The sequence below is a fragment of the Streptopelia decaocto genome (genome assembly GCF_964273445.1).
Source record: "Streptopelia decaocto genome assembly, chromosome: 17".
Lineage (NCBI taxonomy): Eukaryota > Metazoa > Chordata > Aves > Columbiformes > Columbidae > Streptopelia > Streptopelia decaocto.
In genome coordinates this window covers 9,195,510-9,213,796 of record NC_138672.1, presented here as the reverse complement: position 1 = coordinate 9,213,796, position 18,287 = coordinate 9,195,510, and the positions used below count along the sequence as shown (strand labels likewise).

The 18,287-nt window shown below is 45.5% G+C and overlaps 1 protein-coding gene across 1 annotated transcript in view; it reads right to left on the bottom strand.

Annotated features, from left to right (window-relative positions):
- The window catches only part of COL5A1 (collagen type V alpha 1 chain), a 139,164-nt gene that overhangs the window by 106,881 nt on the left and 13,996 nt on the right, over positions 1 to 18,287 (bottom strand). The window contains exon 2 of the mRNA XM_082067778.1: positions 2,949 to 3,116. Within this exon, the coding sequence (XP_081923904.1) occupies positions 2,949 to 3,116 (168 nt within the window). The remainder of the gene's footprint in view (positions 1 to 2,948; positions 3,117 to 18,287) is intronic.

Sequence of the window (18,287 nt, the reverse complement as noted above, 5' to 3'; positions counted from 1 at the left end):
TCTGCAGATGGAGCCATGGAAAGAGCCAAGGAGGTCCGGGGTGGCAAAGATCCCTCCACCCCACACACTGATGCCATTATATTCACTTGAGCAGATTCCATCCATGGTACAGCCCAATATGCGAACCAGTGGAGTCAGGCTGAGCTTCTTCCCTCCTGAACATCGTGACGAGGGATTAAAGGTTCATGGTCTTCAAAACAGGGACAGCAGGGACCTCTTCCTAATCCAGTTCCTGCAGGTATAACCCAACACAGCCTAAAATAAAGAGCCCTGCTGCTGGTCTGGGAAGGACAGGAAAGCTTCAGCTGCTTAATAGCAAAAAAAAAAATCCTGCAAAGACAATGAGCTGATCCAGGTCCTGACACAAACACAAAGCAGATCTGTTGTGGAGGTGGTGTCACTTCCAGAGCCGCTTTCCAAAGGAAAACAGCTTCTCAACAGCGTCACCAACTTCTGCCCTTTTTCTTCACCTGAGAAGACTCTCAGTTTTGGAATGGCTTGTTTTCCTCAGACACGACTGTTCAAGCTATAATAGAGATTTCTGGGCTCTTAAATACATATGCAGACACCCACAAGCAGTGTGGAGAATGCAGATTTTGCTAGAAGAATGCAAATGACATTTTGCTGGCTGCCACTGAACACTTTGCCTTTCTCATCTCTGCTGGAAGAGCACAGCTTCGCTGGGAAGCAGAACTTGGGGGGCAAAGACAAAGAGCATCTCAGCAGATCCTCACTCCTGTGGGCTTGAAAAAACAGACAAGCTTATATATAAAAATATCTATTGCTTTGCTGGCTGTGGAAGCAGAATGCAAAGCCCATAAAATTAGCATCTTAGAAAAGCACCAACTTCTAATTAACACAAAGTATTATGTACAGCGTACATCTGCCTTTGGTGCTCTATAGCAGAGAGGGAAGTTACGTTACTACCCACCCGCCTGTTATCATGAAATCACTAAAACTGCATTTCTCCTGGTACATTGCACTGCAATTACTTTGTTTTCTTTATCTCCCCTCTCATTCATTTGGTGGCATGAGCTGAAGTCACATCTAGTTATGCAGATGTACTGAGAAAACCTCTGTTGATCTGATGGAAAACACCGGGGGTTCTTCGCTCTTCCCGTCCTATTTCCTTGGCAAGCAGCAGACAAGACACCATGACTTTGGAAGTCTCTGGAAAGGGCCAGAGCTTTTTCAACCACCCCATGGTTGTCTAAATGATTAAATTATTTAAAAGTTGCTTGATGATACCAAGGAAACACCATCCAGATCTTCTAATCCAAGGCAGACAGTAAACGCAAACCAAGAACTTAATGAAGACACATTAGTAAGGCACTCCTACGACGCAGAGTTCTCTCCAGTGACCACAATGCAGTTCCACATGCTGTCTTGTTGTGTTAACCTCTGTTTTAAGTGGTGTCATCCAGGCTCCTTGATATGTTAATTAGCCAGAATACTCCATCCTTGGTTTTTTATCTTGGGGTCACCACTGTTCGCTGTTTCCATAACACAAGATTTCTGAGTGGCTACAGCAACTACTGGAAAGCTCTCAAATCCACTACAGTTGTATATTCCAAACTGGAACCATTTTCTTCAAGCACTTCTGAGTTTGAAGATACCAATTGGTCCGAAGCTTTGAGTCATTTCAGATCCATGAGAAGAGAGTATGTGAAAGCAGTTAAACACACACTGGTGAGGTCGAGCTGATCTTGCCGTGGGACAGACAGATGGACTCGGTGGCCACCTCTCAGTTCATACGCGAGACACAGAGCATGCTCCTGCTCACCACAGATTACAGATAATTCACCTGTTTATTGTCAGAGAGGATAATAATGAAGTCTGAAAACGACCTCAGTGACAACATATGCAATGAAAGAAATACAGGGCTGGCGGATGTGAGCGCATCAGCAGTCCAGCCTCGGAGTCCTCACTCAGGCCATTAACAGGCTAGGTCTGATAAATACAACGTGTTAATTAAAAAGCATTGGTAGCAGTATGTTATATTACCTCTGATTTAGCTAATGCATTTTGTATCAGTAAGGCTCTCACAAATGCCAAAGGAGAATGTGTTTGTCTGCTTTAAGTCATCATCTGCCTCACAGCTGAGTTACATGCAGCATCTTTCTGCCTCACTGCTAAACCTTCCTTGGCAAAGGCACTTTTCTCATCACACCTAGAAAATCCTTCCACGCCTACCCCAGCATCCCTGCACTCCAGCACTTCTGACAGTGACTACGCGTTCAAGGCTGAAGCTCTCAGGCAGTGAGTAGTTTGGGTCCGCAATGTGTCCAGTCTTTTTACAAGTACATTTTACTCTGCAGTAGCAATTGTGCCTTGGCCAGAAAAATTAAAACACTCCAGCACATCCTCAGTGACAAATGGAACAGTCAGCAGCCCACATGCTCTTCAAGGGCTTTGTGAACTCCTGCATCTTAGTGGCTTTCTCTAGTGAAACTCTGATTTCTTCAAACAGCTTTTCTTGGGACATCTGTTCTTGTGGGTCAGTCTATTATTCTTATATGGTGATTATTTGTGTTATGAGAGACACCACAGCCACAGAATAAGACCCCACTGTGCTTGGCACTCCACAAACGCAGAATAAAGCGCAACCTTCCCTCACATCTTCCAAGTCTCTTCCCAGCTGGATGTGCCTGTGTGATAATGAGACAGCAGAAAATTCCTAATATAGGAGGGACAGATGTAGGCATTGGCCACATCTTCTGCGGTGAAACCCACCACCAGGTGCAAATACAGCGATAAGAGAACAACTTACTGCAATGTTATTTGATGGTTCAAAGTTTACAGCTCCCTATAACAGCAAAATCTCTCCCTGCAGAAGAAGCGTGCAAGCACAACTGGAAAATGAAGGAATTAGTGCCCTACATGTACCTGCAGAATCCCAGAAAAGGACCAGATATTTCCATACAACAAATAAAAAGCTGCGGACTCACCAGGATACAGCTGCTTTGTTGGTGCACTAAGCTGAGCATCTTTTGTTACTCTATAAGCAACATCTGCTTCTTTCGAAGACCTTCTGCTTGTGCAAAACCCTGTTGTTTTTGTTATACCATCGGGTAAATTATGAAAATCTAATACCTTCAAGAGGTCTGCAGGTTCAGCTGTAAAGAGAAAAGGAGAAAACAAGAATTAGCAGGCAATAAAGACTGTCACTTGCTCAGATCCAAGTCATTATTAGCCAGCCTCACACAAACCATTCATCACAATTTTAAAAGATGAAATATGTTTTCTATACATCTGCAAATACAATGTTAATACCAGCTTTAAAGCTAGGACACTGTACTGCTGGTCAGAGACGCTAATCCAACTCAGAGAGGAACAGCTGACCAGCTGCCCGCACCAGGGCAGAAGGGAGACTATACTATTAGCTATAGTAGTTATATTTCCTGGATGTCTTCACTCAATCTCCATTATTCCAGCACATCCTGAAGATTAAGCATTAGACAGGAAATTCACAATCTGAGAGAAAGGCTTTAAATCAAGAAGTTGCCATCACACTGATGCAAGCATTTCCATTCTTTTTTTCTTAAGTCAGTTGATTCCAAAAGTCATTTTTAAGCTTCCCCAAAGGATTACACACACCCACACACACCATGCAAAGCAACAATATGTGAATGCACAGTAGCTGGGATACAGGTAAACCACAGCTGTGCCTTGGTATGGACACGTTATAGCAGAGCAGCATTGCAGCACGGTGGGATTCCCGCACAGCCACCAGTGCACAAAAGGGTGCAGCCGAACTGGCCAACAAAACACACATACTTCACAGCAGATATAAAATCTGCATGGGTGTTTGAACTAATGACATGAAGCAAAAAGCTCATTTTCCTTAACAGGCCTCCTTGACCACATCCCATTAAACTAGAGACATTAGACTAGTTATTGGAGCGCACTTGCTCATACCCAGCACTCCCCACAGCAGCAAAGTCAGGGCTGGTTCACCTCCAGATGTTCAGGTCTTTAGAACATCGACTAAGTAATGCAAGGGATATGTCTCATTAACCTACTAATCCGGTCTTGCTCACATCAGGAGAGATGGTGTCTCCAGAAGGGGAATAACCAGATCTGACTTTAAATGCTTAAAAGAAACGATTCTGAATTTTGACTTGGTACTTGGAGCAAAGTGCTGTCAGAAAGATGAACCACCCAACTCAGCAAACCCCAGCGCCCAAAGCAAATATCTGCACAACAGCTCCATTTAGCCTTGCCTGGACAATATATCACAGCTGTATTCTTTTGCCACTCGATCCATTATTTTCCCCAAACAGTGATATTATTCAGATCCTCAAGGACAGATACACACTGGATAACTGATGTTTGCAATGATACCCAAGACAAAGCCCTGGGCCGGCTGCCCAAGCTTCCATCAGGATCTCAGAGCATCTCACCACACTGCATGGCCAAGGGTGCAAAGCTTATTACCAGCTTGCAGAACAACCACAAACAGCACAACTGTATATTCAGGAATGTGCCTAATGTTGGGATCAAGCATATTATTAGAAAGACCAGAGAAGAGAGGGAGATGATTTGCAAGGAATGCGTCATATGCATCTGGCTGCACCCATGGGGAAGAGCCAGAGTGTGCACATCAGCACTGAACACAATAAACACCCCAGCAATGGAAAGAAATAGCATGAACAGATCTTTTACAATATAAAAAGTTTTGGTTACCAAGAAGAGCAGCCTAATATTTGCATGGAAAATTCATGTACATTGTTAGGCAGTTTTTAAAAGTTTCCACAATCCTGAGAAGTTGGGCTCTCACAAACATATGGCAAATCCAAGTCAACACTGTGGATAATAAACCAGCTGAGAGAGTCTGGCCTGAGCAGCACAACACAGCTGTAACATTTCCTCATCTCTCTTATTAGACACTATATGGATGGATGACACATTTGTCTAAGCTGTCCTTGCTGCTTGGATCTTCCCACTGCCTTTAACCATGCCTTATTTCACACAGAAGTATCTGCATGCACACAGCCCAAGCTGTGTTTAAGCAACTAAAACTACAATAAAACTCCAGCTCTGCTTCCAGTTACCTCCCCATGCTCCTAGAGATCCAAATCAGCCAGCTCCTAAGCTGCTTCCAACATTTATTTGGGGAGGAGAGGGGAAAAAGGCAAGGGGGAGGGGATGTGAATTCCAGACTCCTGACATCAGCCCGGTCCCCACGCCGGGTGCAGGGGGATTTAAGCCTGGCTCAGAGCTCTGCACATGAACCATCCCGCCCAGAGCAGCCACGGCCAGGCCGAGGTGTTTGCAGGAACAGCAGCATCTGCAGGAGAATCCATCGTCCCAGAGCTCAGCTGCTGCTGAGACAAAACCTGTGTGAGCATCACCTCTTTTGGCAAGGGACCCTGGTTGACACCAGAGCCAGCTGTGGTCACCTCATAGGAAAGCAGCGTATGGTGCTGGATAGCTTAAGTGTTGCTCGTTGTCGTGATATTACGGCTAAAATTGTGAAGCATGTTGAGAGCAAGGAAGTGTGACATGAGAACGGATTTTGCCAGCTTTATGCATTAACAGAATGACACTTGCAAGCCATATGGCAACTGCTTGCCAAAGGCTCCTGCAGCGGTTACAGTGAGGTGACAGGTGTTGAGGGAGCTGGACCTACTCCAGAAGTGACTGGGAACAGATTTGGGGCTCCAGCCCAGGCTCAGAGCAACCCCCACCCATCACCAGTGCCCTGGTGCAGCACTTCTCTGTAAAAGGTGATTCAAGCATCTCTCTGCCTCCCCGTGCTGCTGTGAGCCTCCAAACACGAGCAATTCATCTTCATTTCTGAAGGAAGATGCTCTGTACCTCCATAACTATGATGGATTACATCAAAGCAAGATATTAAAGTAGAATAACAGCCTGGGTGTTGCACAAACAAACTGCAAGCCACACAGGTAACCAGCAGGAGAGGAAACAACCCCTGTTCACAGATGTGCATGAGTGTCTCACCTCTGCTTGCTCCTGGAAACCAAAGAGGAGGTGAGGAGCCAGCTGAAGCCCTACAGACCACTCACGTTGCACTTCTTCACTAAGAGCATTGGCTTGAGCAGGACTTAAGCAGCATGAAAGTCTCCAGCTCCCTCCAGAAGGATGAGCTTCACACATGATCAGCTCTTATTACTGCCCAGCTAATCAGTTTATTTATTTCCCCTTGATTTTCCAGCCAAATCTCAACTCAGCAATTTCCCATTAGGAGCTATGACGGCATCACGCCCAGGACAGCAACCGGACTGACCAAAATCAGGCCCTATAGGGTATTTCTTACATGCCTGCACTGGGCTTGGCCTTCATCCAAGAACTGAATTAGCTGTTGCTTTATAAGAGTGTTTTTGGTTTGTTTTTTTCTTTTTACTTGCTATTTTATGAATAACATTACTATGCAGCATTATACGCAGGATCATTCTTTCACTTGAGATGCACAGAGCTCCCCAAAGAGACCGGCAGCTCAGTCCCTGCTGTGCCAGGGGCGATATACCCAGGACACAAACAGGCAAACTCCAAATAGCCAAAATCAAAGCAAAATCAGACCAGAGGCTGCCCCAAAAGCCTGCACCCAGCAGCACGTAAAGGCCTTGAACAAGACCAAAAGGAGTAATGCTTCCCATTTTAACAGAGCAGCAATGAATGACTTAGTGATGAACCAACAGCAGCAAAAGGAGAAATTAAATCCCTAATTCCTCCATGTCTGACCAAGGCTTTAACCACAAGACCAATCTTTCTGTGCTAATCTGACTCCTAATTATTTAATTACTTGTTAAAACCTGGAACAGAGGCAGCTGGTATTAAATTTATAACTCTACCTCTACACAGCAGCAGCGAATAGCTGCTTTTTCTTTCTTATACATCAATATTAAAGCAAATCCAGCAGTGTTCACTGAAATAGGCTCCAGCAAAGCATGGTCGGGGTGGCCATGCCCTGCCACCCCAGCACGGCCAAACTGATGCTTGGGCTCAGCATTGGGATGCAGGAGCAGAAACATCCCCAAGGAACTCAAATGGAAACCAGAGCATCATTAACATCCAAAGGTGCATTTTAGAATGCAGTGAACCCCCCACCTGCGGGCAAACCCCACTCCCAATGTGACTGGGTTGTTCATCCTCATCTTTCCTTTCCCTGACTATTCTTTAAATCAAATTTTAAGAGGGAAAGATGCCTGAAGCCCTGCTGATCCTTCAGGACACACGCAATAACAAACAAGGTGGGGATTTTCTTGGTTGGTTGGGGTTTTTTTGTTTTGTGGTGGGGTTTTTTCTAGTGCCATTACACTTGCTGGTCACAGACCAGAAAAGGGGACATCCAGCCCTTGTTCAGCGACTGCAGTGAAGGTCAGTTCAAGACTTTCCCCATGCACCATCTACCACACAATCTTCCCCAACACTAACTACCGCTGCCATCTCAAGGCACATCTGTAGCTTCTTCACTCTTATCTGACAACATTGGACATGCCTTCAGTGTCTTCACTGAACACATTCTTAGAACTCAGGGTAACGAAAATCCCCTTTCTTCAATTTTGTGCCTTACAACACCCTTCAAAGTGGAAAAAATTCCTCCTCAGCATCCTGAGACATATTTACTGTGTACAGCTGACCTGTCATTGTATTGACGCAATAACTGAGGCATTTGGGTGTCTGGAGAAGGGGTCACCATCCTGTAACAGTGGAGAACCATTCTTCTATACCCAATTTCATAACAGCTAAAGGGCATCCAGAGACCTTCAGGACTCAATGACACAGCACTTAGTCATACTATAGTTTATGTGCAATTACTGCCAAAGATTTGAGGTCATAAGGTGAAAAATGAATAAGCAATTATGTTCCCAGCCTGTTCCAGGTGCCCTCTGCAACTTTCTCATCATTTAATATGTAACCCAGGCTGGGTATTTGTACCCAAGTGTCCCTCCAAGAGGAAGCTGAGCCTCCACGCTGACCCAGTGTGAAAACCAGCAAGGGAAAACAAACACACATACCCTCTCCCTTCCATCTTTTATGTCTTTAAATACTTTTCCAAGATAGTTTATTCTTAGCGCTAAATAAACACTCAATTATTTCCTCCGGAGGCCCGAGCTCAGACCTGCAGCAGGGCAGAGCAAAGGATGCCCTTGCACTGCCCTTGGGGCTTCTCACTCTCCAGGCGCTTGCCCAGAGGTTGACATGGACATCTTGGCTTTTACCAGGAATTAAATACCAAGAGGTATATACTCCAGTACCGAGATCCACAAGAGACAAACACAGATGCAAACTGGAAGCTGCTTCACATCGGGATGTATATCCATGGAACCCGGAGGCTCCAGATCACAACTGTGAGATTTCAACAATTTCTACTCCTTATCTAAACGCTTTTCACCACTGTCGACCTCACAGCTGCAGCCCTTGGACAACTGACTAAAGATGGCAGAGGCTAAGACAACACATAGGCAAAAAAATAAGAATATAAAGCTCCATTTGCTGTTGCTCAAGCATCCTTTGGATGCACTTAAATATAGCCCCTTAAACTCCTCAGCATCCCAGAAGCTCAGTAAAATAAATTATATATTTGGAAGAAGACATTTTAAAGAAGAGAATCGAGAAATCTGAAGTGCAGGACTGCAGATATTAAAATTTGTTCCCTAGCAAGGGGCATAATACAGCAAAAATGCTCAACTGCAAAAGGGTCAGATGCTCATCTGATGCACGTCAGCCCTGTTCCAATAGCTGCAACGGAGCTGTGTCAATTCACATTGCTCTAGATAGCCGTATATTTCACCGATGACTCATGTCATCCCCTTATGAGGCTTTTTTAAAGACCCAAATAGTCCCAACTGTGAACAAAAGAAACCATTATGCACAGTCAGATTCGAAAGATCATATGCATACCCAAAAGAGAAAGAAAGAAACCCAGGACTGATACTGGAGCTGCTCTGCAAGACTACATTAAACTCAAAGAATCAAATAATCTTTGTTCCTCCAAGTGTAAATTTTTTTTTAAATAATCAATCATTTGGGTTTCTAACAAAGCCGTGGTGTTAGCAGCTAACAGCAAGCAAAGAACAGCCCTGTCCCCCACTGAATATAATTAAACCACGGCAAAAAAAGAATCTCTGCTCCAAATGCCACGCAAAACTTCGAGATACAATGCACAGAAAGCAAGCAAATGTTGGACTGTTTGGTGGAGGAAAAAAGAAGACAAGACAACAAAAGAGGAAAAAAAGGTGCTAAAGGGGTAGGGAGGAGGACAGGTGTGCTTCTGAGGAGCTCTGACAGCCAAGTGACACATCTGTCACCAAGAAGGCAGGGACAGCCCACGGCTGCGTGCCAAGAGCAGGCAGAGGACAGAGCCCAAGACAGGGGCATCTGCCCCTTTCAAGGAGCTGCTGACCCCCATTCCTGCAAATCCCGGGGGAAAAGCAATGCCCAAAATCCAGAGCACAGAGAAAGGGTAGTAGTGGAATCCCCAGGATGGCAAGTCTGGGGTGCAAAGCCAAAACACAACATCCCTTTCCCTGCTGAGGCTCCCCCAGCCCTGCAGGGACCAGCGGGATGTGAAGAGCATGAACATCTGGGGACCCCAGCGCAGCTTCTTCTTTGCACCCCCCTCCCCGCTGAAGCAAAACCATCCCATCCGCTCCAGAGAAAAAGCTCAAAGCCTTTTAAGGCAGAGCCCAAGGCAAGCTCTGCCAAACCCCCAGCCCACGTCAGCGCGGCTGTTCAGTGTCCGAGGAGCTTTTCCCGGCTCGTCCTGACAGCGGGGTCAGAAGAATTAGGTGAGTCACCAGTTTTGCTGCCGCTGCTGCAGGGGATGCCTCACGTTCCACCCTGCCCACAGCCCCGTCCCCGCCGAACTGGGATGCAGGGGGAGCTTCCCAGTCCCCCACCAGTCAGACCAAGTATTTCTGGGTCACTGTGACATTTTTGGAAAGTTTTCCAGCAGAAGTTTGACTACTGGAAGGAGTCTTGCCCTTTAAACATAAAAAAAAAAATAAAAATGAAGGGTGAATGGAGTCTAAAACTTTGAGTTGTTAAAACTACAAACTCACACACTCAGCAGATCTGCAAAAGGAAAGGGTGACGGAGCATGACTCCATCTTCCGAACAATTAACTGAGAGGTCCTAAAGAGAGCTCGGTTTTAGGAACAGCTCCTGAAAGGCAGCCATACAGGGATGCAAGTTACTTGCAAGTGAACAGGCACCATCCTCTCCTTCCCTCCCACCCCAACTCTCCGGTTCCTTTACTCAAAAATCCCACTTCAAAATCGCTGCAAAACCCCCAGATTGCCCCAGGGAGCACATGGGGATGGACCAGCAAGAGATGGAAATCGCATCCAAGGAGTCTGCAGTTCTTCCTGAGCAAAACTTTGGCACAGCCTTTTGGAAAGCAGCTCTGCAGATACAGCGTTGAGGTTTCCCATGAGAAAACAAGCCCTCTGACATGAGAATTGCCCCAGGTTTCTCCATGCTGCCATGGGACTCACCTAAGCCGCTGCAGACAACATGATGCTCCTCATGGCTCTCAAGCAGGTGCATTTGAAGGGGGAAAAGGAAAGTTCAACCTTTTGTCTTTGCTCTAACGAGTGCCATGTGTTTCCACTTGGACAGCATTTGCATTTTCAAAGTACTTTGTAATGATCAACCACTTAATGCTCTTTGCAAGATTTAATTAGAGCCTGATCTTCCAGAGCATTAAAGTCAAGCGAAGTTTTGCAACCAGTTTAATGGGGTGCGGAATAGTTACTCCCACAAGGAGAAAAGAAGCTGGCATATTCAGCTCCCAGACAGGGAGAAATAATACACAAAGACCTGCCAGATCAGTCTCTGTGTCAGAGCAAGCGTGAGCATCCTCCCACAGCCAACTGCACCATCTGCTCCAGCACATCACAGAGGGCACCTTCCCTCCTCCTTTTGGTACCCAAAACCACTTGGCATTGGATCAAGAACAAGAAGGGCACCACCCTTTGATAAAACCAGGGACACACGGAGCAAGGCAGTGGCCTCCTCCACATGCCATCTCCCAAAAATCTAAGTCATTTTATGTAAGCAACCATCTCATTGCATCCCAGGGATGTCACTGAGCGCCACACAGACATTGGGACAAGCTTGGGGGGGAACATAATCCATTCTGGAATAATAAATACCCTCTCCCCAGCCTTCCTAGAACTGTGCCCAGCCCTTTAATGTCTGTTGTGGTGCTGTGAGTGGTTTGCCCAGCCATAAGCTTAATTAAACACATTAACACAAGCACCTGCATAATTACAATCATTTCCACCATAGTAAACATTGCAGCTACAGTCAGGCTGGCAATCAGCATCGAGGGGCTGGCACATCACACCAGCCGCTGGAAATGGAACAAAACCACAGCGGGGTTCACTGCAGGGCACTACCCCACTCCCACAGGTATCCCACCCCCAGGATACCAAAAGGAGCCAAAAGACTCATTTTCATGCACTGCGGATTTTTAGTTGCCCATAAAGTTAATGGGACTGAGCATAAGTAATTTTGATTTTTAAATATCTCATTGAATGATTTTTAAAAAGCCCAATGCTGAATTATTTCCAGCATTACTGTATACTCGAATATTTTGACACGGGGAAATGTAAAACCAATCCTTCCTCTCAGATGTTTAAACGAATGCACTCACAGTATTTACTTTATAGCTATATCTGATTTTCCTCATAATACGTAGCTGGAAGGCAAATTCCAAATTAATACCTACTTGACTTGACGCAAAGTGTTTCTGAGGCTTGTTTTCCCAAGTTTTCTCAGGAGCATTAGTTCCTTTGTGAGTTTATATAACCCACATCTGCACAACCCAGGTGCTGCTTTCAAGGCAAGAACAGCAGGAAGATGCAGCTCCGAATTAACCACCCACAGCCACGGGTTTCGGGGTTCTCAGCAAAGACCACAAACAAACCAAAGAGCTGTGGTGCTCTCAAGGGGACTCTGCAAGCAGGGGGGAATCCACTTAAATTACTAGTTCCTAATGATTTCTTAAGTCTAATCCATATTTATGTAGCAGAATTTATTCCCGATTAGGCGTTTAAATGGATTTCTTTGTTAACATCGCTAGGGAATGAACATTATTTTACTTTAGGCCAATTGAGGGTTGTTTTTTTATGGACCAGCCAGAATAATATATAATCTGTTGATGTCCAAACAAGCACAACAAGAGGCTCATCCAAATGCAACACTCCAGCTCCCATTCCTTTCCAATTTCCAGCCCCATCATGAATAAATCACAAGTGCATAGTGTATTTCCCAACTGCCCAAATTAAGAAATGGCACTTTGTGAGGTTTTGGGGTAAAAGCACAGGATTCCTCATCACCCACAGGCCCCTGGGTGGGGAAGGGGGTTTATTACCACTAACCGAGCACATCAAGAGGCATTAGGGTGATAGCAAGAAGCTCCTGTTCAGCCTTGACTGACCTTTGTGATCTTTGACCCTCGGTCATTAGGGGAGAAAGCCAACCCATTATCCCCTCCCACACCCCGAGCAGGATCTGCATTACAAACAGCTATCAGGAGCCAATTAGGAGCTAATTAGCTAATTAGCCCCCTCCTCCCTGCACCATCCTACCTGTGATGAGACAGACCCACCCAGAGGTGGCAAAGCCACCAGACCCCATCTATCACTGCTGCTCTAGGAGTCCATTTAGAGACTATGGATTGTTTTTTTGCTCACCATGTACCAATATTCCTGTAAAATCACGACTTCATCAGCTCAAAATCTGTGGCTCCCACTGTGTTTTGCAGCAGCAATCAAGGCGCACAGGGACATGAACAACTTCTGAAAATTTGGGTTACAACAGCATCATCATTCCCCCCCCCCCTTCAAATATTTTATATTAAAACCAGTTAAAGTGATTTGTACATTGACTGTTCTTGGAAATATCTGGTGCACTTAACAGCTGAGGTGTCATCTCAGGTCGTCCATTCTACACGCATTTCAAGCCCAAAGATAGCATCTAAATCGAAATATGCTACTATAAAAGCTAACAAGAAATAGCCAAGATACCCATCCAAAAAGCTTTCCCAGGACTCAAACTAGCGCTGGCCCAGACAAATATTTACATAATTATTCACATGGGTTTGTTTTACATAAAGGGCTTTTTATTATTATTAGTGTGGTAACCATCATTTAATTAGAGGCCAATGACAGTTTAAAAAAAAGATATCACTGCAAGATGTCCCAAGGAGAAGGGACTTGAGTGCTGGGCAGCACCAGAGCTGCCACTGCCCTTGGGGGAAATGAGGAGGGGATGATGTCCCTGCAAAATGAGGGGATGCAGAAGGGACATCATCTGCCTCCAGCTGCCCGTGTGGCTGGGGAAATAGCAAATAGACGGGCAAAGGGTAAGAGGTCTCCTGGAAAAAATGCCAGCTAGTGTCTTGTTCTTTCTCAGCTCCAACACCAACACTGTGCTATGACTCTGGATGAGCCGCTTCCATGCATCTCTGCTTTACATATTGGCTTTTGGGATCAGTCTTGCCCTGAACAGACGCAGACAACTCGGCAAAGGGGACCTCAATTCTGACATCCTACCATGGCACACAACAATAATGTAGGTAGAAATAATCCACTTGGCATAGAAAAGAGATAAACACAAGCCCCCCACAGCCACATGATGCCACTGGCTGATCCCTAGCAAGGGATGGCTGAAGTACATAGTCACTTGCTGAATCTCTTTTTCCTTCTCTTTTCTCACAGTTTTATTGTGCTCCTGAGGCCTTTTGAGCTGGGATCCAAGTTACTGAAAGCAAGACAATCCATCAGAGCATGGCTGAGAAAGAACAGAAATGAAGCTGTTTGGGGCCATAAAGCTAAGTTAGAACAGTAAGAAAAATTTATCACCCCTCCCTGTTGATCTTTCCACCCCCAGGGCAAATGCAAAGAGAGGAAAAAGCCAGAAGTTGCTTTTGGAAGGTGCTGCCTTCACACTGAGGTTCCTTATCACTGGTTGCTTGATCAAACACAAGTGTCTGTGCAAGATGTTCCTGGGGAGCCTGATGAAAAGGTGACCCCACTATTTGCATTCACTGAAGAACTTGAATTGCTGCAAACCCATTTAACTCAAGCAAGAAAGCAATTAGTGCCCCCTTCTAGTGAAAAGGTAGATAATAAATATAGGGTAACCTTCCTGTGAACCAGTCCCGAAGCACCAATAAAAAATGAATATGAAAATATATTTTGCTCTACTGCTTCCTTTTCAGCTAATGAATGGAAGCGATTGAAAATTTCCTTATACAATATTCAGCCAGTGTGGTGACCGGTGTCGCATTTCTTTCTGCAGGTAAGAAATGGGCTTTGTATTTCAGCATCTCTGTAAACCCCAACCAAACCCAACCTTGCTGTGCCTCGGCATCTGGTAGAGGTCCATTCCAGTCCCAAGCTTATTTCCAGTTGCCTGGAACTGGTTCATGGCACAACCTCTTAATCATTCTCAGAGGTTTAAAGAGCTCAATCACAACTTTGATCAGCCGGGCTTGTAATATTTGCAGACTGCTATGACCACGCTTTCCATATCCTAATGTATATATACACTCTAAGCGCTTTCAGGAAATGATGCTTCTGGCTTCTTAGCTGCAACCAGCTCACTTAGGTGACATTAAAAAGGAGCTTGGCAGAGGGCTGAGGTGTTTGGCACAGCCGCGGGCAGAGGCAGCCAGGCACAGCAGGAGGATGCTGAGCGTTTCAAAGCACCATTGCCTGCTCCCGACAGCTGGGCAAATCCTCATTTCCAGGCTGGAAAAACAAAAAAAGGACCAAACAAGCAGGGCAGCATAAAGGACGGCACGTGTGCGCTCCTGGCAAAGGGAACCGGTGGGATTAGCGTCTTTTCTTTCATGCTTTTGCAGAGCTGCTTGGCCCACTCCCGGCACTTTCAGCAGCAATGCCCACCACGTTTCATTTTCTCTGCCTTTTCGGTCATGGGTAGGAGAGGGAAGCCCAGTGAGATGTTGTCCCTCTCCAATGCATGTTTCCCCCTCCCTGGTTGCCAGTAAACTTGTTCTTCAGATCGTAGTTCATGCAGCGCACAAACCCAAGAGGATGGATTTGGGGGAATTAGCAGTCCAAACAAAGAAGGAAGCCACATAGGGACTCTGAGTGTAAAGAGTGGTGATTCATCCAGATCTGAGCTATTTCAGAGCTCTACCAGAGGTCAGATACAACAGCAAACGTGAAACAAAATCTTGGTGCTGCTCTAAAGAAAGATCAAAGACAGAGGAAATTGAGTCTCCCCACCAGCAGTAGCAAAATGCAATTTTAAATCACAAATACAGACTTTTCTTTGCATTTCAGACCAAAACGGATTCCTTGGATTTCAGAAAAAGAAATCAAATAGATGCTGAAAGATTAATTCCACTGCAGGGCCACTCTCCTGATGTCCACCAACCTAAAATGGTGCCAAAATCACAATGGAATTCAGACTTTTATCAAGGAACAAATACTTCTGATATTGTTCTGAGTTTCCAGGACAAAAATCCCAGACAGCTACACAGACAGACTCCATTTAAAGCCAATGAAGTGCAGCAGAGCAACACCTTGATACAATGGCCACTAAAATCTGGGCTTTTTTTGTTTGATTTTTTTTGCTAACACTGAAGAGCCAGTTTTCCACCAGATTACTTAATTCTTCAAAGGCAAACACCCAAATTGCAGCTTTGTAAATCAAACGGCTTAGCAGAGCTGAGGTTTTCTGCAGAAGCCCAGCACAGCCATACACTCCCTGCATCACTCTGCCAGGCCCTATTCCCGCTGAGGAATAATATATTACTTTGCTTTCAAACAATCCCAGTGTGTTTCGTGACAATTTACTTAACAAGGTAAGATGATACAGCTGGCAGAATCTGTCCCTAAGAGATGGGTAATCAAAAAATAAATGTAAGAACACAGCACAACAAGCATTCATTTACATGATGTTGAGCGATGCAATCACAGCATATAGAGACACCTGAGTTCTAACACAGCAACCTCTGGCACCTCCAGCAGCCAAGTCAGTGCCCCAAGCTCCAAGGGTGAGACACTGGGCTCCTGCACTCGGCTCTGCAGCCCCTGAAAGCCTTTTGGGTTAAAAGTGATCGATCCAGCATAGCCAGGCTAAATGTAGCTGGTATTGACGTGTGCCCTACCCATGTCTCTTAACTACAGAACAAGCAGAGCCCACATCGTTCTCACCCTTCCGAAGGGGGAAAAAATGCAGCAGGTAAAAAAAAGGCAAACAAAAAACCCCCACAAAACACACACAGATGAGCAAAAAGCAGCACAGAAATCAATACTCTGACATATTAACCACTTTTAAAACCATTCTCTCTGTAGCATAAGACAGTTACCTTGACTTTATCCTCTTTACTTGTTTTAAATTATTTGTTTTAAAGGCTCACAATGCTTGTTAAATTTATTTTCTTCCTTTACCATAATGAATAATACAAGTGGCCTTGAGCAAGGTCACAGGAGTCAGTGAGAGATGAAGAGACAGCTCATCTGCAGCTCTGAACTTCAGACCATACTGACCTGACCAACCAATAAACTTCCCCTTAATCACCTATGTTAGACATTAAATGGTAATTACGCATGTGCTTTATAAGCCTTAAACTGGATTCTTTTTTTCTCCCACTGCTATTCAGTCCCAAATGCATCGTAACCTCCCCCCCCAAGCACATGCACAAGAACCTGCCTCAAGTCCCAGGCCATTCGGCAGCCCCTCCGTAATGTGTTGGGCATCCTACGAGGATGACGACTAACTTGCCCTATTGCCCTTTAACAGTTTTGAACAAGCCCCCGGGCTGTTTGGAGCAGACGGGCTCACCGGGCAGGAATCCGCTCGGGCTGTCACAAAAAGCAGCTGTCGGCCACTCCATCCACACACAGCCCCTCCACCCCCGTGTACGCAGAACTATTTGATTTATGAAATGGAAAGAAGCAAACAAGATCTGGCAAGAAACACACCTGCTTTCTCAATCAAAGCACACTGGGTACCACTTCTCACCATTGCGACGCTCAGTCCTCCTTCCCAGCTCCATCACCCATCCCTGGGTGAGTTTGTCCCATTCCGGAGCTGCGAGCGGAACCAGCACCTACATCCTCACAGTTAAACTGCTCTTATCACCCTTGTTCCTCCTCACATTTCTCTCTCCTGGAGGAATCACACAGCATCTCAAAGTGGCTTCTTTTGACCACAAAAACCACCAAGGTTAAACTGCATAGGCACAGATCCCCCTGTGCCAAGCACACCTTTGCACTCGGAGAAATAAAAGCGTCATTTAGGCAAAGGTGCCAGAATAAAAGAGCCCTTTACGAAGCAAAGGGGTATCCAAGGATGCTCTGGAAGGACAGCTGACCCCCAGGGAAGCATTTGGAAATATTGCTGAATTACATTGTAATATTGCAGACTTAAATCTCACCTGCATCCTGTGGCAACAGCCCTCAGAGGTACCAACCAGGACAGCCAGCTGAAGAGTTACAGGCAGACAGAGGAAGAGGCAATAACTTGAGCAGGGGATGAAGGTGGATCCGCAGAGGTGTCCTAACAAGCTGACCGATAGGACAAGCAGTGGTACAGCTGGGGACAACACAGGTGTCATCAGGTGGGTGAGGGATTCTGCTCCTGCCTGCACTCCCAGGGCAGTCACTGAAAACTGAGCTGGAAATGCTCTCCCACATAAGTTTGTGCCTGTGCAAAAGCCAGAGCTTCGACCAGCAGCAGAAGAGGGATTTTGATTAATGAGATAGCGATGAGATGGGAAAATAGCTTAGCTGTGCATAACCAGGGTACCACAGAGCAGATCCTCGTGTGGCATAAAATCAGCATCACTCCACCGAAATCCTAACAGTACTGGGCAAATCAATGCAGGTAAAGATCCTTCTCCTACACACAGATGAACCACAATCTCAGCATGACAGTCAGCACATAAGAAGTTATCAGGTCCTTTGTTTGGACACGATCCTTGAAAAGCAGCCAGCCAGGATGAATGAAGATAACATCGAGCAAGAGTATTTCAGATTCAATTATAATAGCAGCATTAAAATAGCCACATAGGCAAGTATTTGAGGGAGTCACACAAATAGCTGCCAGCTTTAGGCAAAAGCAGATGGAAGGATAATCTGAACTACAAGTGTGCAGTTCCATCCCAGGGGAACCTTATGCCCCCGAAGTAGGAAATATTTGGGACATTTTGGAGCCTTGCAATTAAAGCTCCTTCCAACTCAACCCAAAGAGACAAGAACTGTGTGAGCCGACACAGCTGGGTACACACAGGTAGAAAGGGAGCTGAAAAAAACACTTCTCAAAAAACTTACTTG